The 15,255-nt window shown below is 33.8% G+C and overlaps 2 protein-coding genes across 8 annotated transcripts in view; one reads left to right on the forward strand and one right to left on the reverse strand.

The window, feature by feature from the left end:
• Nucleotides 1–1,433: 1,433 nt before the first annotated feature.
• The window catches only part of LOC117234457 (tropomodulin), a 114,328-nt gene continuing 100,506 nt past the window's right edge, over nt 1,434–15,255 (reverse strand). For 4 of the 5 annotated variants that reach the window (XR_004493528.1, XR_004493531.1, XM_033495703.1 and 1 more), the window contains one exon: nt 1,434–1,675. Coding sequence is in view for 1 of the 5 variants with exons in the window: in XM_033495703.1 (XP_033351594.1) it covers nt 1,611–1,675 (65 nt within the window). In the remaining 4 variants the exon portion in view is untranslated. Of the gene's footprint in view, nt 1,676–13,198; nt 13,399–15,255 lie in introns of those variants that run through there. The other variant, XM_033495731.1, reaches the window with a different exon arrangement.
• Nucleotides 8,796–10,898, forward strand: LOC117234513. Of its 3 annotated transcripts, none has more exons than XR_004493535.1 (3): nt 8,796–9,168; nt 9,260–9,381; nt 10,077–10,898. XR_004493535.1 is itself a non-coding variant. In XM_033495821.1 (3 exons), the coding sequence occupies exons 1-3, from the start codon at nt 9,021–9,023 to the stop codon at nt 9,665–9,667; spliced, it is 327 nt and encodes a 108-aa protein (XP_033351712.1). In that variant the 5' UTR covers nt 8,796–9,020; the 3' UTR covers nt 9,668–9,789. The 3 variants fall into 3 exon arrangements, 1 of the variants encoding a protein (XP_033351712.1); XM_033495821.1 differs by lacking the exon at nt 10,077–10,898 and adding an exon at nt 9,611–9,789; XR_004493534.1 differs by having other exon boundaries at nt 8,796–9,381.

Genomic DNA, 15,255 nt, shown 5'->3' on the forward strand with positions numbered 1-15,255 from the left:
CTTTGAATTTTCGCTCGGTACGCGTGCACTTTATCACGTCTCGTTATAACGGATCTCACTGTAGATCGTTGTCTCGATGGAAAAATTAAAAAAAAATAATTTTTATTCTACATTTTCGACTTCTTTTTTCGCGTAGAATCGCCCCCTTTCCGCTTGTACCACCAGTTACCAATCACCCTGTATAATCGAATCTTAACCAAGCGAATTCGAGACAGACATGAGCTTTTTCTCGTTACAATGATTTCCTATTTTAAGTTAATCGAAGAGAAAAAGAAATGATTAAACAAATAAAAAATATGTAGGATATATGTTACCTTTTTTTATATTTATCAACGTGTCAAATTGATTATAAGATCTGGATCATTTTCAATTTAGAATCCTGAAAAGTTTCTTTCTACGATATTCGTTTTAGTATTACTAAATCACGAAACAGTCGAAGAATTGAATATATCTTCTTTGAAAATTTGTATCTGTTTTAGCTATGAACGCAAAGTGCTCTCGAACGACAATAGTATTTCCAGATGGTCCACAAATTCTTGAGGAAAAAAGAGAAGCTCGAACGCACGAAAGCTTTCAATACTGAAGCTTCGTTACTTTCAACCTGTGCGTATCTATTGAACATTTTTTCACTCGCGTCCTTTTAAGATTCTCTAGAAATTCGGACTTATATGAAATCTGGAAGATTCCGGATTTCCAATATCTTCTTTGTCGTTAGTTAAAGGACGAAACTTTCGAGGTTCTACAATTTCCAGATCCGTAAACTTTTCAAATGGTTGATGAATCGAATGTAAAAGCACAATTTGAATGTAGAAACGTTGAGAGAATTTTCTTTCAAGAACTAAAGCAAAAGTCCTGGAAAATTAGAGAAGTTCTCCGTCACTTGTGTGACTTGCTTTTCGATAATTTCAAATATCTCAAATGCAACCAGAAGTGATCCATTTTAAAAGCAGATCGATGCTTCGCAACGCTTTGAAAGCAACTTAAATTATTCCAAACTATCCGCTATTCTAAATTGCACTGATAAACTATTATATTTAACCCATAACTGCTACGTTGATATAGAAACTCTACGCGAGTTCACTAGTTGTGAACTGTTCTGTTGTTAAGTTGTGAACTTAAATAAAAATTTAAATTTTATATTCTTGTAGGCTATAAATAAATATAAAATCCAATATCGTAATATTTTTAATTAATCGACATCGTAAATGTAACATTGTAATATCGTAAATAATGTAAAAATATCGTAGCTTTAATGTTACACGGTTTGTAATTATTAATAAAATAGTAACCGAAGGTTAGCGACACTCAATGTCATTTGTTACTTGAAAACAAAATTACGACGATATTTACAACATTCGAAATATCGCGTTATCTTACGTAGCAGTTAAGGGTTGATCATCCCTCAATCGCAATCGAATGATCTTAAAAATGAATTGTCATTCGTCTAAACTGCATTCTTTTGAAAATCATATAATTTAAAATTTCTGTCTTATTCTAAATACCAAATTGATCCGGTTAATACAATAAATAATCGCTGACAGATTACTCAAGCGTCTTGGTCGCCATGAAAGGTCGTCCTTGTCGAGATTCGTGAACGTTGGTGATCATCATCATCGACGTACGGCCCAACCGATGGTATAATTGCGGGAAGACCTTCCCGTGCGGTGTAGACGATCTGTGGAAAAAAGTCGCCCATCGATGGCCTTGTGTGAGAACATGTGACCAAGCTTGCTGATCTGGGATCCTCGAGTCCACTGAATCGATCGATCATTTGACGAAAAACACGGCGATTGCGTTTCTTTTCGAAGAAAATTCGACGTATCGTTATTTATATAATTGTGTCATGGAGAACGTGGCTGTTGCAATATAAGGCAGAATTTGTTTAAATGATTTCAACGTGGAGAAAACGGAATTTGAAAATTCATTGGATACTCTTGATTAACCTCGATTAACTAAAATTAGAAGTCAAGTATTTATTAATTATTTTTAACAGTGAACGAAGATAATGAATATTATAGAAACTAACGATTTTTTTTAACAAGTAAAAATATTGGAAAAAGTCTTCCTTCTTCTAAAAATCCAACAAGTTAAGATCTTTAAACTTGATTTTCCAAAGAATAAAAGTCATATTATGTCGTATTGAAGGATTCTTGTCCGGTATGAAATCACTATTTTCATTTATATCGCTTGTTTCAGGAAACCACTTCGTATCACGAAGATACTTTTCAAATAGTTGGAAGAGATTACAGGAGGATATTTTTGAACGTGGGGAAACGTTGAGTATTTTAAACAGTTGTTGAAGTGGAGGATCGAGGATTTCGGACGAGACTAAATGACTTACGGAGCAGATAATATTGAACTAAATGGGAAAGGAGGTTTTTAGAAAGGTAAGTTCTAAAAATAATTTTTACTGAGCAAATAGCTTTTTTGCATTCGGTCTCTTTAAATGAATAATCGAACGGTAATTTCAAAATAGAGCAGCATATGGTCCCAATTGAAGAAAGTAACAATTATTATTTTAAGTGTGCTTCGAGGAGCTTGAAATTTCTTTAAAAATAACCTCTTCTCATTTATTTATTCGGTTCACGACATATGAAACTCGCATATTTTAAGCGATAATGGGGTCAGAATGCACATATAGATCGATGTAACATTCTTGAATAATTTAAAACTTCTCAAACTACGAGATTAAAGGTACGAGCAATAAAGGAAAATTTGTTCTAAGGCAGAAAGAATTAGAGTTAAAATATAAAGCAATTTAGCCTCGACATTCTTTTGAATATAACATCGCTTGGCTGCAACAATTCTCCAGATAGAACTGTCTTGAATTATTTCGATTGGAGTCGTTCTCTAGACGCGAATTTCACTGGAGACGTTGTCGTGGAAATGTCCTGCTTCTGCATTCAATTGCATGTGATCTAAGTAATGATAAACACCGATAATGGAAAATTCACGGCGAATAATTTACTTAGTGTATCTAACTGGATTCTTAGCTGGATTCGTTTCTCGATTATAGAAAAGATGTAAATTAATTCGAGTTTTAAGAAATGCGAGTAGCAGGTACTTTTAACGCAAACACGACGATTAAGGATTAAAAATTACTTGTAAAAAAGAGCTTCAAAAAATTTTACAGGAACTAATTTTCTTCAAATAATTGAAACTTTGAGAATTTCATTGAAATATATTGTGTAACTGTATACTAATATTACGCGTATAATATTAAGAACAAAGTATTTCTACCTTTAATTTACGTTCAAAAAATTTCTTTTCGTTAAATAATGTAACTTTCAGATATGGAAAATCTTGCTAGCTCGGAATAACTCGAGGCAAGCTCTTTTTTCCACTTTCAGGAAATGTTTCCCTCTTAGGAAACAGGGATGTTCTACATGTGTATTGAATCGTAACATCTAATGAACACGTGTTTGCTTGAAAGCACTTCCTGAGTTTTAAAATGTGCACTTAAGAATATATAAATAGGAACGGTCTGTATTTCAATTAGCTAGTTCCTGAAAAAGAATCATCGTTCTTGCAATCGGAAGCTTAAAGTTTACATTCACAGTAAAATCCATAAACCAGCTACCCTCTGTTACTTGTTATACAAAATAACGTAAAACTAACACTCAATAGGAGACAAATTCTACAACGTTTCTTTACTATTTCTGAAGTTTAAACTATTTGTTGTTGTTTTTAAATATTCCAAGTATTCCTAGACAAATATAAATCAAGTTGAAGATAAATACTCCATCGAGTACAAACTATAGAAACCTTCTTCTTATTTGGCTTTCTTTCCTTAATCTTTTGACAATTTATTTCCAATAAATTTCATCGAAGATTACCTCAAGATCGTTAACTTTTTCTCAGATGTAGCGAACATCTTCAGGTTAGCACAGATTAGATAGCAAACATGTTATAGATTATGACATATTATTATAGGATTATGATTATATGATAGTAAACATTAGATAGATAACAAATATTCCCAAAATATACCTAAATAGCATTTTCAAATATCTAACACATTTTTAAACAGACGCAAACCAATTTAAATACTCGATCGACTATACTTTCCAATTCTTCAAATATAATTCAAGCGCAATGGAAAGATCCATCAACTCCCCGAATATCCCTAAATACGTTCCTGAACGCGAATAACAGTTTTCACGCTCTCTGTCGCTTAACGTCAACGACATCGAAATTTCAAAGGTTCATCGAAACGATAATTGTGCACGAGATCCGCGAGTTACAAACAGCGACGAGAGCGTAATGAATGATTTAAATTCCAGCGAGCTATGCTCGCGTTCAACCTCGATTCGTAGCTCGCGGAGATATAAATGGACGCGGAGGACTCTGAGGCCGAGGAAGATCAAAGCGACGCGACGCGACAGGGACAAAGCACGAAACGTGAAAAAACCGTGGCCACAGAAAAATGTCGGCCGACAGTTTGCAGTGACAGCATCTTTCGGAGGGATAATCCCAGCGGATACAGTATTCTCTTTTATTCCGTGACGCACGCGATTCCTAAAGTTTCAGTAATTAACGCGAACGGTTGTACGCCAGCCAACGTTTGTTTCACCGTGAAAATCTTCGGTTTTGAAAGGCTTAGGCTATCCCTGCTGTTGTGCGGGAAAATTTCGTCGGGAAAAGTTACGAATAAGTTGAAACGATGGCGAAAGTCGACGATTGGAATATAATTCTAAAGGATAGTTTATTGAAGAATGTGAATATGAAAAGTGTGTGGCGTTTCTTGTGTTGGAAAATGGAAATATTAATACATTCTTTTTGTTTCTCTTTTTTTGTTAATTGAGATTTCGTGAAAATAATAGAAATAGAAATTTTGTTAATAAAGATGTTACATAGAATTTTCATATATTATATATTATATATTATTATACAGATAGTTAATATCTAAATATTAGTATAAGAAGCCTTTGATTTTCTTTCAACAGATTAGAGAATAAATTAAAATTTTAAAGTGTCTTTATTATTTTCTGGTATATAATGTATTTCATAGAAAGAAAATAATGATAAGTAGTGGAGATTAAAGTTACCTTTTAAGAATGTAAAGCATATAGAGAGATTACAGCTAGATTACAAAATCATGCAACGTGTCTGTATGATAGATACAGATAGATAGGAAGAGATTATACAATAAAAATATATAGATTATATAAAAAAAAGGATTGATTAGGAGATTATACAATCTATGTGTATTTATCTCGCTGTTCATTATCTTATTACGTAAAATGTTTGTATAACTGTGCATTTTATACACACAGATTGTAGAAAAGTTAATTCAAATTTAACTCGTCGAACATAATTTAGAAAATGAAAATAATTATATTTGCTACTGTTTCAGTTCCTTATCGAAACGTATGTACCTGCTTTGAAAAAGAAGAAATCAATACGTATTTAAACCTAAACAATAAGTGTTTAAGTGTTTCATTTTGTAAAAAGAAATGTGATAATAATATCTGTATTTCCAATAAGAATATTGCAGACAATGTAGAGGATTTCGAAATCGTATTTAATCGTATTTTATCGTATTTAAATAAATACGATTTCTGCCTATAAAAATAAATACTTTTTCTTAAAAGGAAATTTATATCGAATATTTGTATTATAATTGTACTTATGTATATACATTTGTCAAATGTAGCGAATCGTTCTGAAATTTATTTGCGCTGAACGAAAATTAAAATTGAGGAAAAAGGACATCGGGTATCGAAGATTAATTATACGAAATATATTGCTCGAACTAGAAAATAATTTATCAAGGCTTTATCTTCGCGACACGCTTCGAAATTCCAGCACGGACGCATAAAAATTTCAAATTTTTCTTATACTTGGAAAACGGCTCTCCGATCGTGTAAACCAGCAAACAAATTACAACTTCGACGGAAATTACTATCTGGGATGTGCAAGCGTGGTACGCGCATTTTTAACGTGTCACCAACGTTTTCAACGATCTCGATAAGCAAAAAAGGTCTCCGTGCCGTTGGCAAATCGATTCTATCGGCGAGCGACGCGTTATTATGCAGAATATTGTTTAAAGTGCAAACACTGGCTCGGCCTGTATGCATTGGATGCAACATGTATTAATTAAAATCAGCCAGTCGTGACAATTTTAGGGAGAATCGATGAAACATTATGAACATTTGCTCCAGTTGAATTACTATTTTCGAGAATATATTCAAAACAGAGTTATACTGATTGAACAACATAACGTTGATTTTTATCGAATATTTTACGATCTTTCTGTCTATCTAAAGGAAGCTGAAATAATTTATGTATTCGTATAATGTAACGAAAAAATTGTCACACTGATAAACATCCATCTATAGCACATTCGATGCGTTATATACAATTTTTTATTTTTTCTTTGTCTTTTAAAAAGTACGATATTTATTTACCTTTTATTTATGCACAGCGACTACAAAAAGTATCTACATACTATTGTATTTATTATAGCATTTACGTACTAATTAACACCAAATATATTATATTTCGTATCAGATAGTAGTATTTTCAGGATTACAAAAATTTTATGTTATGAACGTACGAGTAAAATTGATATTATAACGTAAAACCTGATTGGAGACTAAAGCTACTATATGCAAATAGTTTTTATAGCTATTTTTACTCTTACGCCTGAGGTGGTGTCACTGAAGCAAAATTTGCTTTTTTTTATATATATAATTCTTAATTATTATTTTTAAATAATTATTAATTATTATTATATAAATAATTTTTAATTTCACGATCCCTAAAAAAGAAAAAACGAATTTTTAGTTTGACGAATCTTGAAAAGCGTACTTCTAGTTTGAAGTAGCAGTTTCCTCTTCCGATCTGGTCATAAATCAAAATTTGCGTTTCAAAACAGGGAATAATATGTAAAATTTTCAAACGAAAGCTACCAGTTATTGAAACACTTTAGTATTTGCAGTTAACAAAACATTTTCCTCCAAAATTATACAAACATCTATACATAAATAGAAAAATCTTATTTTTTTATCTTAACTAAATTGAAGCTGTGAGAACTACAAATATAATGCGATATATCAAACTTTTAATTCAATTTCATTAATAAAATTTTTCTTTGGAAAAAGCAATTACATTATATCGAACGCGAGTCACACGAAAAAATCTATCATATTACGAAAGGATTTCAGCTGGAAACCACAACAGTGACAGCGTCAATATGCGAACAACATTGATATTTGATATTTAAACAGCAAACTGTGGTTCCGCGTATTGCTTTTACAAACACAGTCTTGATTTTAGTCCGGTGTAAACGAAACTGACAGATTTCATGAATAAACTGTTTGTTATTCGACGACGATAAATGCATCAATTTTCAGCATTTCACCTCGAATCACATACCCTCCGACATTCTGTCTCGTCATCTTCCTCCTTCAAAATTTTTGACGTTTGCTTTCGAGAAAATAGTTCAGCCAATATTTTACGGTATTAATTTTAAACAACATACGGATCGCTATATTAGAGGAAATACAGGATAATAAGTAAAAAACTACAATTACGATTTCATTTTATTTATATAGAAAATATCGCCGTTTATAAAATAAAAAAAGTGTTAAAAAGTAATTAAAACGAACAAGGAAAGTGTTATTACGTATTCCTAGGTAAATGCAATGTATTAAATTTGAAAGACTAATTAACACGTTCGAAATTATACAATGCAGCAATTGCAATATCTTTTTTTGCAAAAATTCGACTGCAATAAATTCCCAATAATACGTATCATCAAAAAACGGAGTCGAAAGTCGTTGGAAATGGAAAAAAACAAATTCAGGTTGACGCGAATGGTAAAATTTGTCCGTCGATTTCCGAAACATTTCCGTTGATTTCTCATCAGGATGCCACCGTTGAAAGGGAGGGCCATTTTTTCTCCACAAATCATGAGGAATCGCGAACGACTATCGTATGGAAAACTTTCGGTAGAAATCAGATTTATCGGTGTGCCGTAATTTTTTTACAGAATAGGAGCGGCTGTGTCTGCCAGCGGGAGATAAATGAAACGCAGCCACGAAAAGTTTCGCGATCTGAATGGCGCATCCCGAATGTAGTCAAAAAGTATTTCGAGTATCGATCCACCGTTAGAACAGTAGCAGAGTCGATGCGTGACTACCTTTCTTCTGAAATTACACAATTCAAACCTCCATAGAGGAATTAAACTAAAAATTCACTTCTCCAAATTCCTTCCACCGAATCGTAATTTTTATCGGGAAGCATATAAAACATTTGACTTAACAGAATTCGCACAATGTAACGGAGACATTAACGATCACTTACGAAGTGAAAATATCACATCATAGAATTCTCATCATAGAAGCAGAATATTAATAACTAATTCATCAGTGATGAAAATCGTGAAAGATTTAATGAAAGTTCGTGATAATTTGTCAAGCTTGTCTCTTCTTTTCTAAGTGTCCTAATTCTTACGAACGAAGGTATACCTGACTTGATAGTTTTATTTCCGTATCGAAACTATAATAAAAATGTCTAAATATCCATTGAAAGTATTACCAAACCAATATATCGAAAAATTGCATATAAAACCACTGTATCTACCTAAAGGCCGTAACACCAATCCATCGATAAAATCTTCTTAAAAACAGAAACCCAACGAAACGTCTTACGTGTCCTTTATAAAATCATCGTTTACGCAACCGACTAACCAGATTCTCCGGAGGAAAAGCCACAATTTTCAAGAGGATATTCTATTAGCGAGTGTTCGTCAGCGAAGCCCGCGATGTCGTTTTACGCGGTTGCAACTGTACGCGTAATGATAAAGGGGGTGAGAGGTGGCGAATTCGGAAGCAAGCCGGACGAGAGAAAAGGCTCGTTTCACGGGACATTAAATTCCGACGTGGCACGTCCACTCGCGGATATATTCCTAAAAGGTTGTTGCGTCTAGGAAAACGCGAACACGAAGGAAAAATGGATGAAGAGAAAATAGCTGGGTGAAATTGGTGGAAGTTTCTCCCTGGCTGAGCGAGAGGATGAAACCCAGTGACGTGTCAATCGAGTGTGAAACGTTCGACTTCGTGATTCGAAGAAGTTTTCTTCTCTTCTCGTTTGCATTACGTCACCGGGTGAATCCGGTTGCCTGGAATCGTGAAACGCTTCCGTCGACGATCAACGTCGTCCGTGCGCATCGCTGCTTCAGTTTCGATGGCTGTTTGCAACCGATTTCCCACGCGAAAATAGTTCCTTCATTGGTCATCGTTTGAATTTCCAGGGCAGGGAAATCTTCGCTTGCACGGGACGAGTTCGATTGGTTCGCTTGGAAAGGACTTACGATGGGATTGCCGACGCCAGGATCGTTTACTTTTCGGGCTGTCTTTGGAGCTTGTAATAAACGTGAGTGGAATTGTAGAATTTGATGAGAGTTTGGGTAGAATTGTATTATTGTTCGAAAATTGTTCACCCGTATTGATTGGTGCTTGATCGACTAAGTTTCTTCGGCACAACGAAACTAATACCATTAGAGAAATATCACTAGCTGTGATCAGCGGCAATACATTTTTCTTGCGTAAGAGGAACGAGAAAGTTTGATAAATAATTCGTTTAACAATTTTTTACCTTTCAGAAATTGTTCGTGTTCGTTAACTGGTTAAATTTTGGGATAGAAATTCTACTGGTGTGACAATTGGGAACAATCGAGCTTCTAAAGTTCTCCATAGAATAACTATATTAACATACGACAAAACATGACAAGTCGTGGGTAAGAAACTAAAAAAAAAAAAAGAGAAAAAAGAAAAAATGATGTATTATATACTTTTAAAGTCAAAGATATATTAAACGATATATTAAAAATGGTATATTATCGAACGTGTTTTAATATTTAAACAATAAATTACGAATAATATCGAGTCGAGTTTATTAAAATTTTGATACACCTTAATTACAATTGAAACTGATTGAATCTGACCGAATAAAATCTGCGTTCAAACGAATAAGTGTATGAAATCGAATGAATTGCACTTTATTTTCCTAACGATATTGAAATCAACATTCAGCTTGATTTTGATTCAGCGAAACTTTTTTTCCTTAAGGGAAAATAGATCGTGTAACCATTAAGACGCCTTTTATAGTGGAATCGCTAATCTAGGTGGTCCATCACTTTTCTTCGTCGAGCTCGGGCAGAAAGCTTTCCGATTGACGTGCAACTTGCTGAGCAGAGTAATTAAGGCTAGTGTGTCGATGATCGGACTTAACCCAGCTCGGAACCAGAAAGAGCGCATCGATCGATCTTGACGCCACACTAGATTAATCGTAAGGGAAGGAAGCATCGTCTGGATTTGAATGGTACAAATTGAAACCCTTGTAACTTCCTACTACTCGAGGGCCAAGGATTTCCCAACTTTGGAACATAGAAATTCGCAATTTCGCAAATTCAATGAACCGCGTGCAAGACGAAATGGCTCCTCGTTCGAACGAATTATGTATATTAATTGGAATATTTTTAAGCAGGGATTCATAGTATTACAGTTTCAACCTTTACGATCCGAATCGTCCTCCTTAAGTGAAAAAGATATTAGTTTCGTGTAGCTAAATCTCGGGCCTTAAGAAATGAGAAAATTGAAAAATTGAAAACGTTGCTGCGATAAGGAGGCAGCTTCATTTTCTATAATAATTTGAGTTACGTAAAGAAAACCAGCTAAAATCGATCGATCGAGATCGATTATAAGTATAAATTCACGGTCAATCTAATAACCGTACCAATAAATTTTTGTAGCTTTCGAGACGAAACCTACGTCTTTCTTTCCCTTCTAAAAACTATTAATAACTATAAATATTATTTCAATGCTATAGCTGCCTTCTTATTACTGCAAATGAATCTAAAATGATTCTAGTTGCAGTTAGATATATGGAGCCTTGAGGCTTTTCATACGAATTATAAATTATGAGTTAATTGTTCCAAATAAAAGTCTACGGTTGAAGAGAGGGAAAGAGGTAGAAAAGAGGTCACTGTCCAATTAAGAAAGAAATTTTTGACATTAATTTAGGATAATCAGACAGCAATTCTATAATGGAATGTAGTTGTTATCTGAAGCACGATAATTAAATTTTATATGTTGTAAAAATAGCATAAAGTAATTAAAATTCTTATACTGAAGAAGGTTTAACTAATGTCTTACAAAAAAATTGCTGTTAGAACCTAGAAAGTCTGTATTTCTGTAGACAATATAAACAGATGTGTCGAAGGATAGACAGACGTATTGTAAACTCGTGACGTACGAGCAATTTATGGACACGGGGTATGTTGTCCCTTGGGCCTGGTCCTTACATTGACCTACTATCATCACCTAATCTCCCAATGATCAAGGTAGATTACATACACGAGATCCTACGAGAATTACCTAATAATTACCTAAGGTCAAAGATGTCCACTGATTCGTGAAAGATCTGGAATTATTTTGCAATTAATTTACATTTACAGTAGATCCCTTGCTAATTCTATTAAATTAATGCGACAAGTATCCAATCACAACTTTCTTTATTTCAATAGCTTCGCAATGAAAAAGTATTCCAAAGTGGAAGAATTCTAAGTTGATATCCCTTTCGATTGACTTAATTTGATTTCCCTATACAAAGAACAAATTTATTTCTATTGCATATCCTAATATTAAACGTACGAGTAACTTCATAACATTTAAATTTTGCTCAATTGAAAAATCAAATTCGTAACATAAAATCTTAGTAATTTCCCAATAACTGGATCAAATATCTCTAAAAATATATATATTTTTATACAATTTAATGCAATTAAAGATCTGAAACCCAAGCATTTGTTTTACCCACTCGATGTTGCAACGAGTATTCTACTCGTCTACTATTACGTATCATATTCATCGCGTGCATTTTACCTTTAAATTCCCCATAGATGCATTAAAATCCATAATCCGCTAATAACTTTCCCAATTTCCTCGTAAGCGTTATCGTTGTAACGATCACAAACGAGGGTGTGCCCCTTTCAAAGTTCGCTTAAAAATAATAAAAGCGAAAGAGCAGAAAAATTACACGCACAATCGCTTCCCAAGATACTGGAACAGAAAGAGTAGAGGGGTTGTAACGTGTGCCAAAAAACGCGGCCGGTAAAACGAGGAGGGGGAGATCGATCGTCTGGTTTACGCAAACGTATTGACGTCACGTGAATGCGGCCGTGTTATCGGATTGAGGCATTGCCGCGTTGTTACGTAACGCGTGAGCAAAAGGCGAGTTCCATGACGACAGGATCGTTAATAACCTCGCATTACAGCTTTCGCCGCGATATACGACCGCTGCGGCGCTCTCAGCCCGCGGGGAGACCCTCTACGATCCCTATTTCACGGCGAATTAATTATCAACGTGGCCGCGTAGACTGTGAAACAGAGACGACGCCAGTTTCACCGCTTCCACCGATGACAGTGCATCGGAAGCGCAATAGAATTACGGACCTCAATAATCATCCTGATAAATAATTCTAAGCCTTGTTCTCTACGTTTCGTGCACCTGTTTCGAGACACATTCGACCTATCAGTAGCTCATCCTAGTAGTCGAAACTAGTAGTGGAAACCTTTCACGTATATGTCATGCGTGTTGTATGAAACACTTTTTCATTGGCGCTGTTGCGAGTAGATGGCAAATTTTTATGCAAATTCATATTTTCATAAATACAAGTGAAAACAAAGCAAACACTTGTTTCATCCATCGAATGTTACAACGAGCATTATATTTTGAATTCTTATGTATTTTTACGTTTTAGGTATGTGAATTCGATGTTCGTGTTTTTACATGTTTTTTAAATGCGTATTAAAAGTCCGCGGTCCAGTTATGAGACTCGATCACGATGATTATATTGACAGAGTTTGGAAGAAATTTGAAGATACGTATGGAAATTATATTTATGATCATTAGGATCACAAAAAGTATGTAACAAGTTGACTGTCATGCAACTTTTATATATTTCTCTCTGGGAGCAAATACATTGAAATATGCACTGTAACGTTTAATATTTGCAAAATATTATATTGTAGTTGTGTCAATTTTTTTTGGCAATGTTATTTATATCATTCACGTTGATAAAAATTTTTTGTTCCATAAAATTTATCTTATCTTAAACATTGTACAAAATTTACTAATCACCGATGAGCATCGTGGCAGTCAACGTGTTAAACAGTCAACTATTAATAAAGCACGACATTCAACCTTAACATTTATTATAAAAGATTATTTTAAAATATTTAAGCCCATGTACCAAAGTAACGGTGGATTTTTTATCCTTTTGGCTACTACGAGGACAAAATCTTGCTTGAATGGCTTGAATATCTTGGCTCGGCTAATGATAAGTTATCGTGAACCATCCATTAACCGTGGTTTCATTACAGGATAATCCTAAAGAACAGGAATTTAATATGACGACATGATACAAAAAATATTGGACGATAAAAATAATAAAACGTAGCGTAACGGTACCCACTGATATGATTTAAACTTTTTATTATCAATTCAATTTTTCTCTCAGCTTTATGAATATATTTACTGGTAATATCAACATACACAAGTACGTACATATGTACATATTTTATCACACATCACGAAGTAATCGTCGAATTCGAATAAAACAGCGTGAAATCGAGAATATTATTTTGAATTTTAATTTCATTATCCTGTTGTAGAGAAAACCCTCTTTTGTTTTTTGCAATGATTTTGATTGCTTATTATTTCGTTTATTCGTTGTTACACGATGTCTTGATTAATTTCTACCTCTTTACTCGTAACATTCACTTTATCACAATTTCATTCGTCCTTTTACCGACATTGTGGGGGAGAAAAGAAAAAACAGGTCACGAGGAACTATTATAGCTATAACTATGCCATTATGGAAAACGTATAGCTAAAATCCTTGGCTTCGACCGCAGGATTTCCTTGCGACGAAGACTTGGCTTATTCTGGATCAATTTCGCAAACTGAATCGCTTAACCCACTACTCTATGATCATAAGTATACTTTGTAATCATAAGTCGCATAAAGACTGTTACGTAACCACATTCACCAATCCTGTCTTCCTATTTCATATAGGTATATAGATTTATATTCCACATATAAAACTCGTAAATGTGTAAAATATTATAATGCGATCAATCTATTAACCGGAGAAGACGAGTTAACCCATCGGGAATCTTTATATTATTCTTTTTTTTTTTTTTTTTTAAGTTTCTTTAACATTCGTTTCACAGCTGTCTCAGTCATCGGCACAGATGTGTCGCTAAACTTACTTTTATGAATGTGAATTCAACATACGTATAGTTTCTACGAAACAAGAACTATACATATTATTCTACTATTGAAATATATCTAATTCCATGCGACTTCTACGTGTTTCTGACACTGAACATGAAGCTGAAAGATAACGTTCCGCCTCGGTATAGGAAGTTTCAACAAGCCAGGCAGGTTCCCAAGTCGAGCAAAGAATACACCTGCTTGTGTATGTCTAACAATGGCAACGTGATAAGTGCGTCTATATCGTCTTTCTTCGCGAGTCCAGTTTTCTTTGATTTACCGTTTCAATCTTAGAAAGAACCTTCACCTTACGCTCAGTATCTCTAAAGTTAAGAGAAACATATATTTTTTACTACTAACCGTATGTAGGAATAATTAATTCTCGGAATTATTTGAGTCTCTAAGAAGCCAAACAGATCAACTTTATTTTCTTTTTTTTTTTTTTTTGGTTCACTTTTACTAGCTTTTAATTTAACGCCATTAATATTCAATGCCAATTACACAAATGACTTATCTCTGTAAGTTTATTCATCGCGTTCGAGAAAATGGCACAAATAATATGGCGAACTCGAAGGTTTTGAAAAACACAGTTTGTAGCATCATCACTTTCCTGTACTTTCCAATTTATGGGCTTGTTCATTCATCAGCGTTTATAAAAGTGAAAGAAAATCAATTTTTATTATTAAATCTATGGAAAGACGGGGCACAATCAGCGCTGAGAATTGTTTCTCAAATATTGGCGCAAGTTAAAAGAAAAACAATTTTCATCATAAAAGCTGTGATGACGAACAATTAACTCTGACAGTTGTTTATTAACGTTCGCAAAATTTGAAAGGAAAATAAATTTTTTTTCATGAAACCTATAGAGCGTCGAAAGAATGATTCTTTTTTTAACTTTTTTTTAACTTAACTTTTTTAATAAACGATTCATTTTAAAAATATTTCCCTGCTATGGGGTTAATAAGAAAG

This window comes from Bombus vosnesenskii, unplaced genomic scaffold (assembly GCF_011952255.1).
Source record: "Bombus vosnesenskii isolate JDL3184/JDL3185 unplaced genomic scaffold, Bvos_JDL3184-5_v1.1 scf7180000013263, whole genome shotgun sequence".
Lineage (NCBI taxonomy): Eukaryota > Metazoa > Arthropoda > Insecta > Hymenoptera > Apidae > Bombus > Bombus vosnesenskii.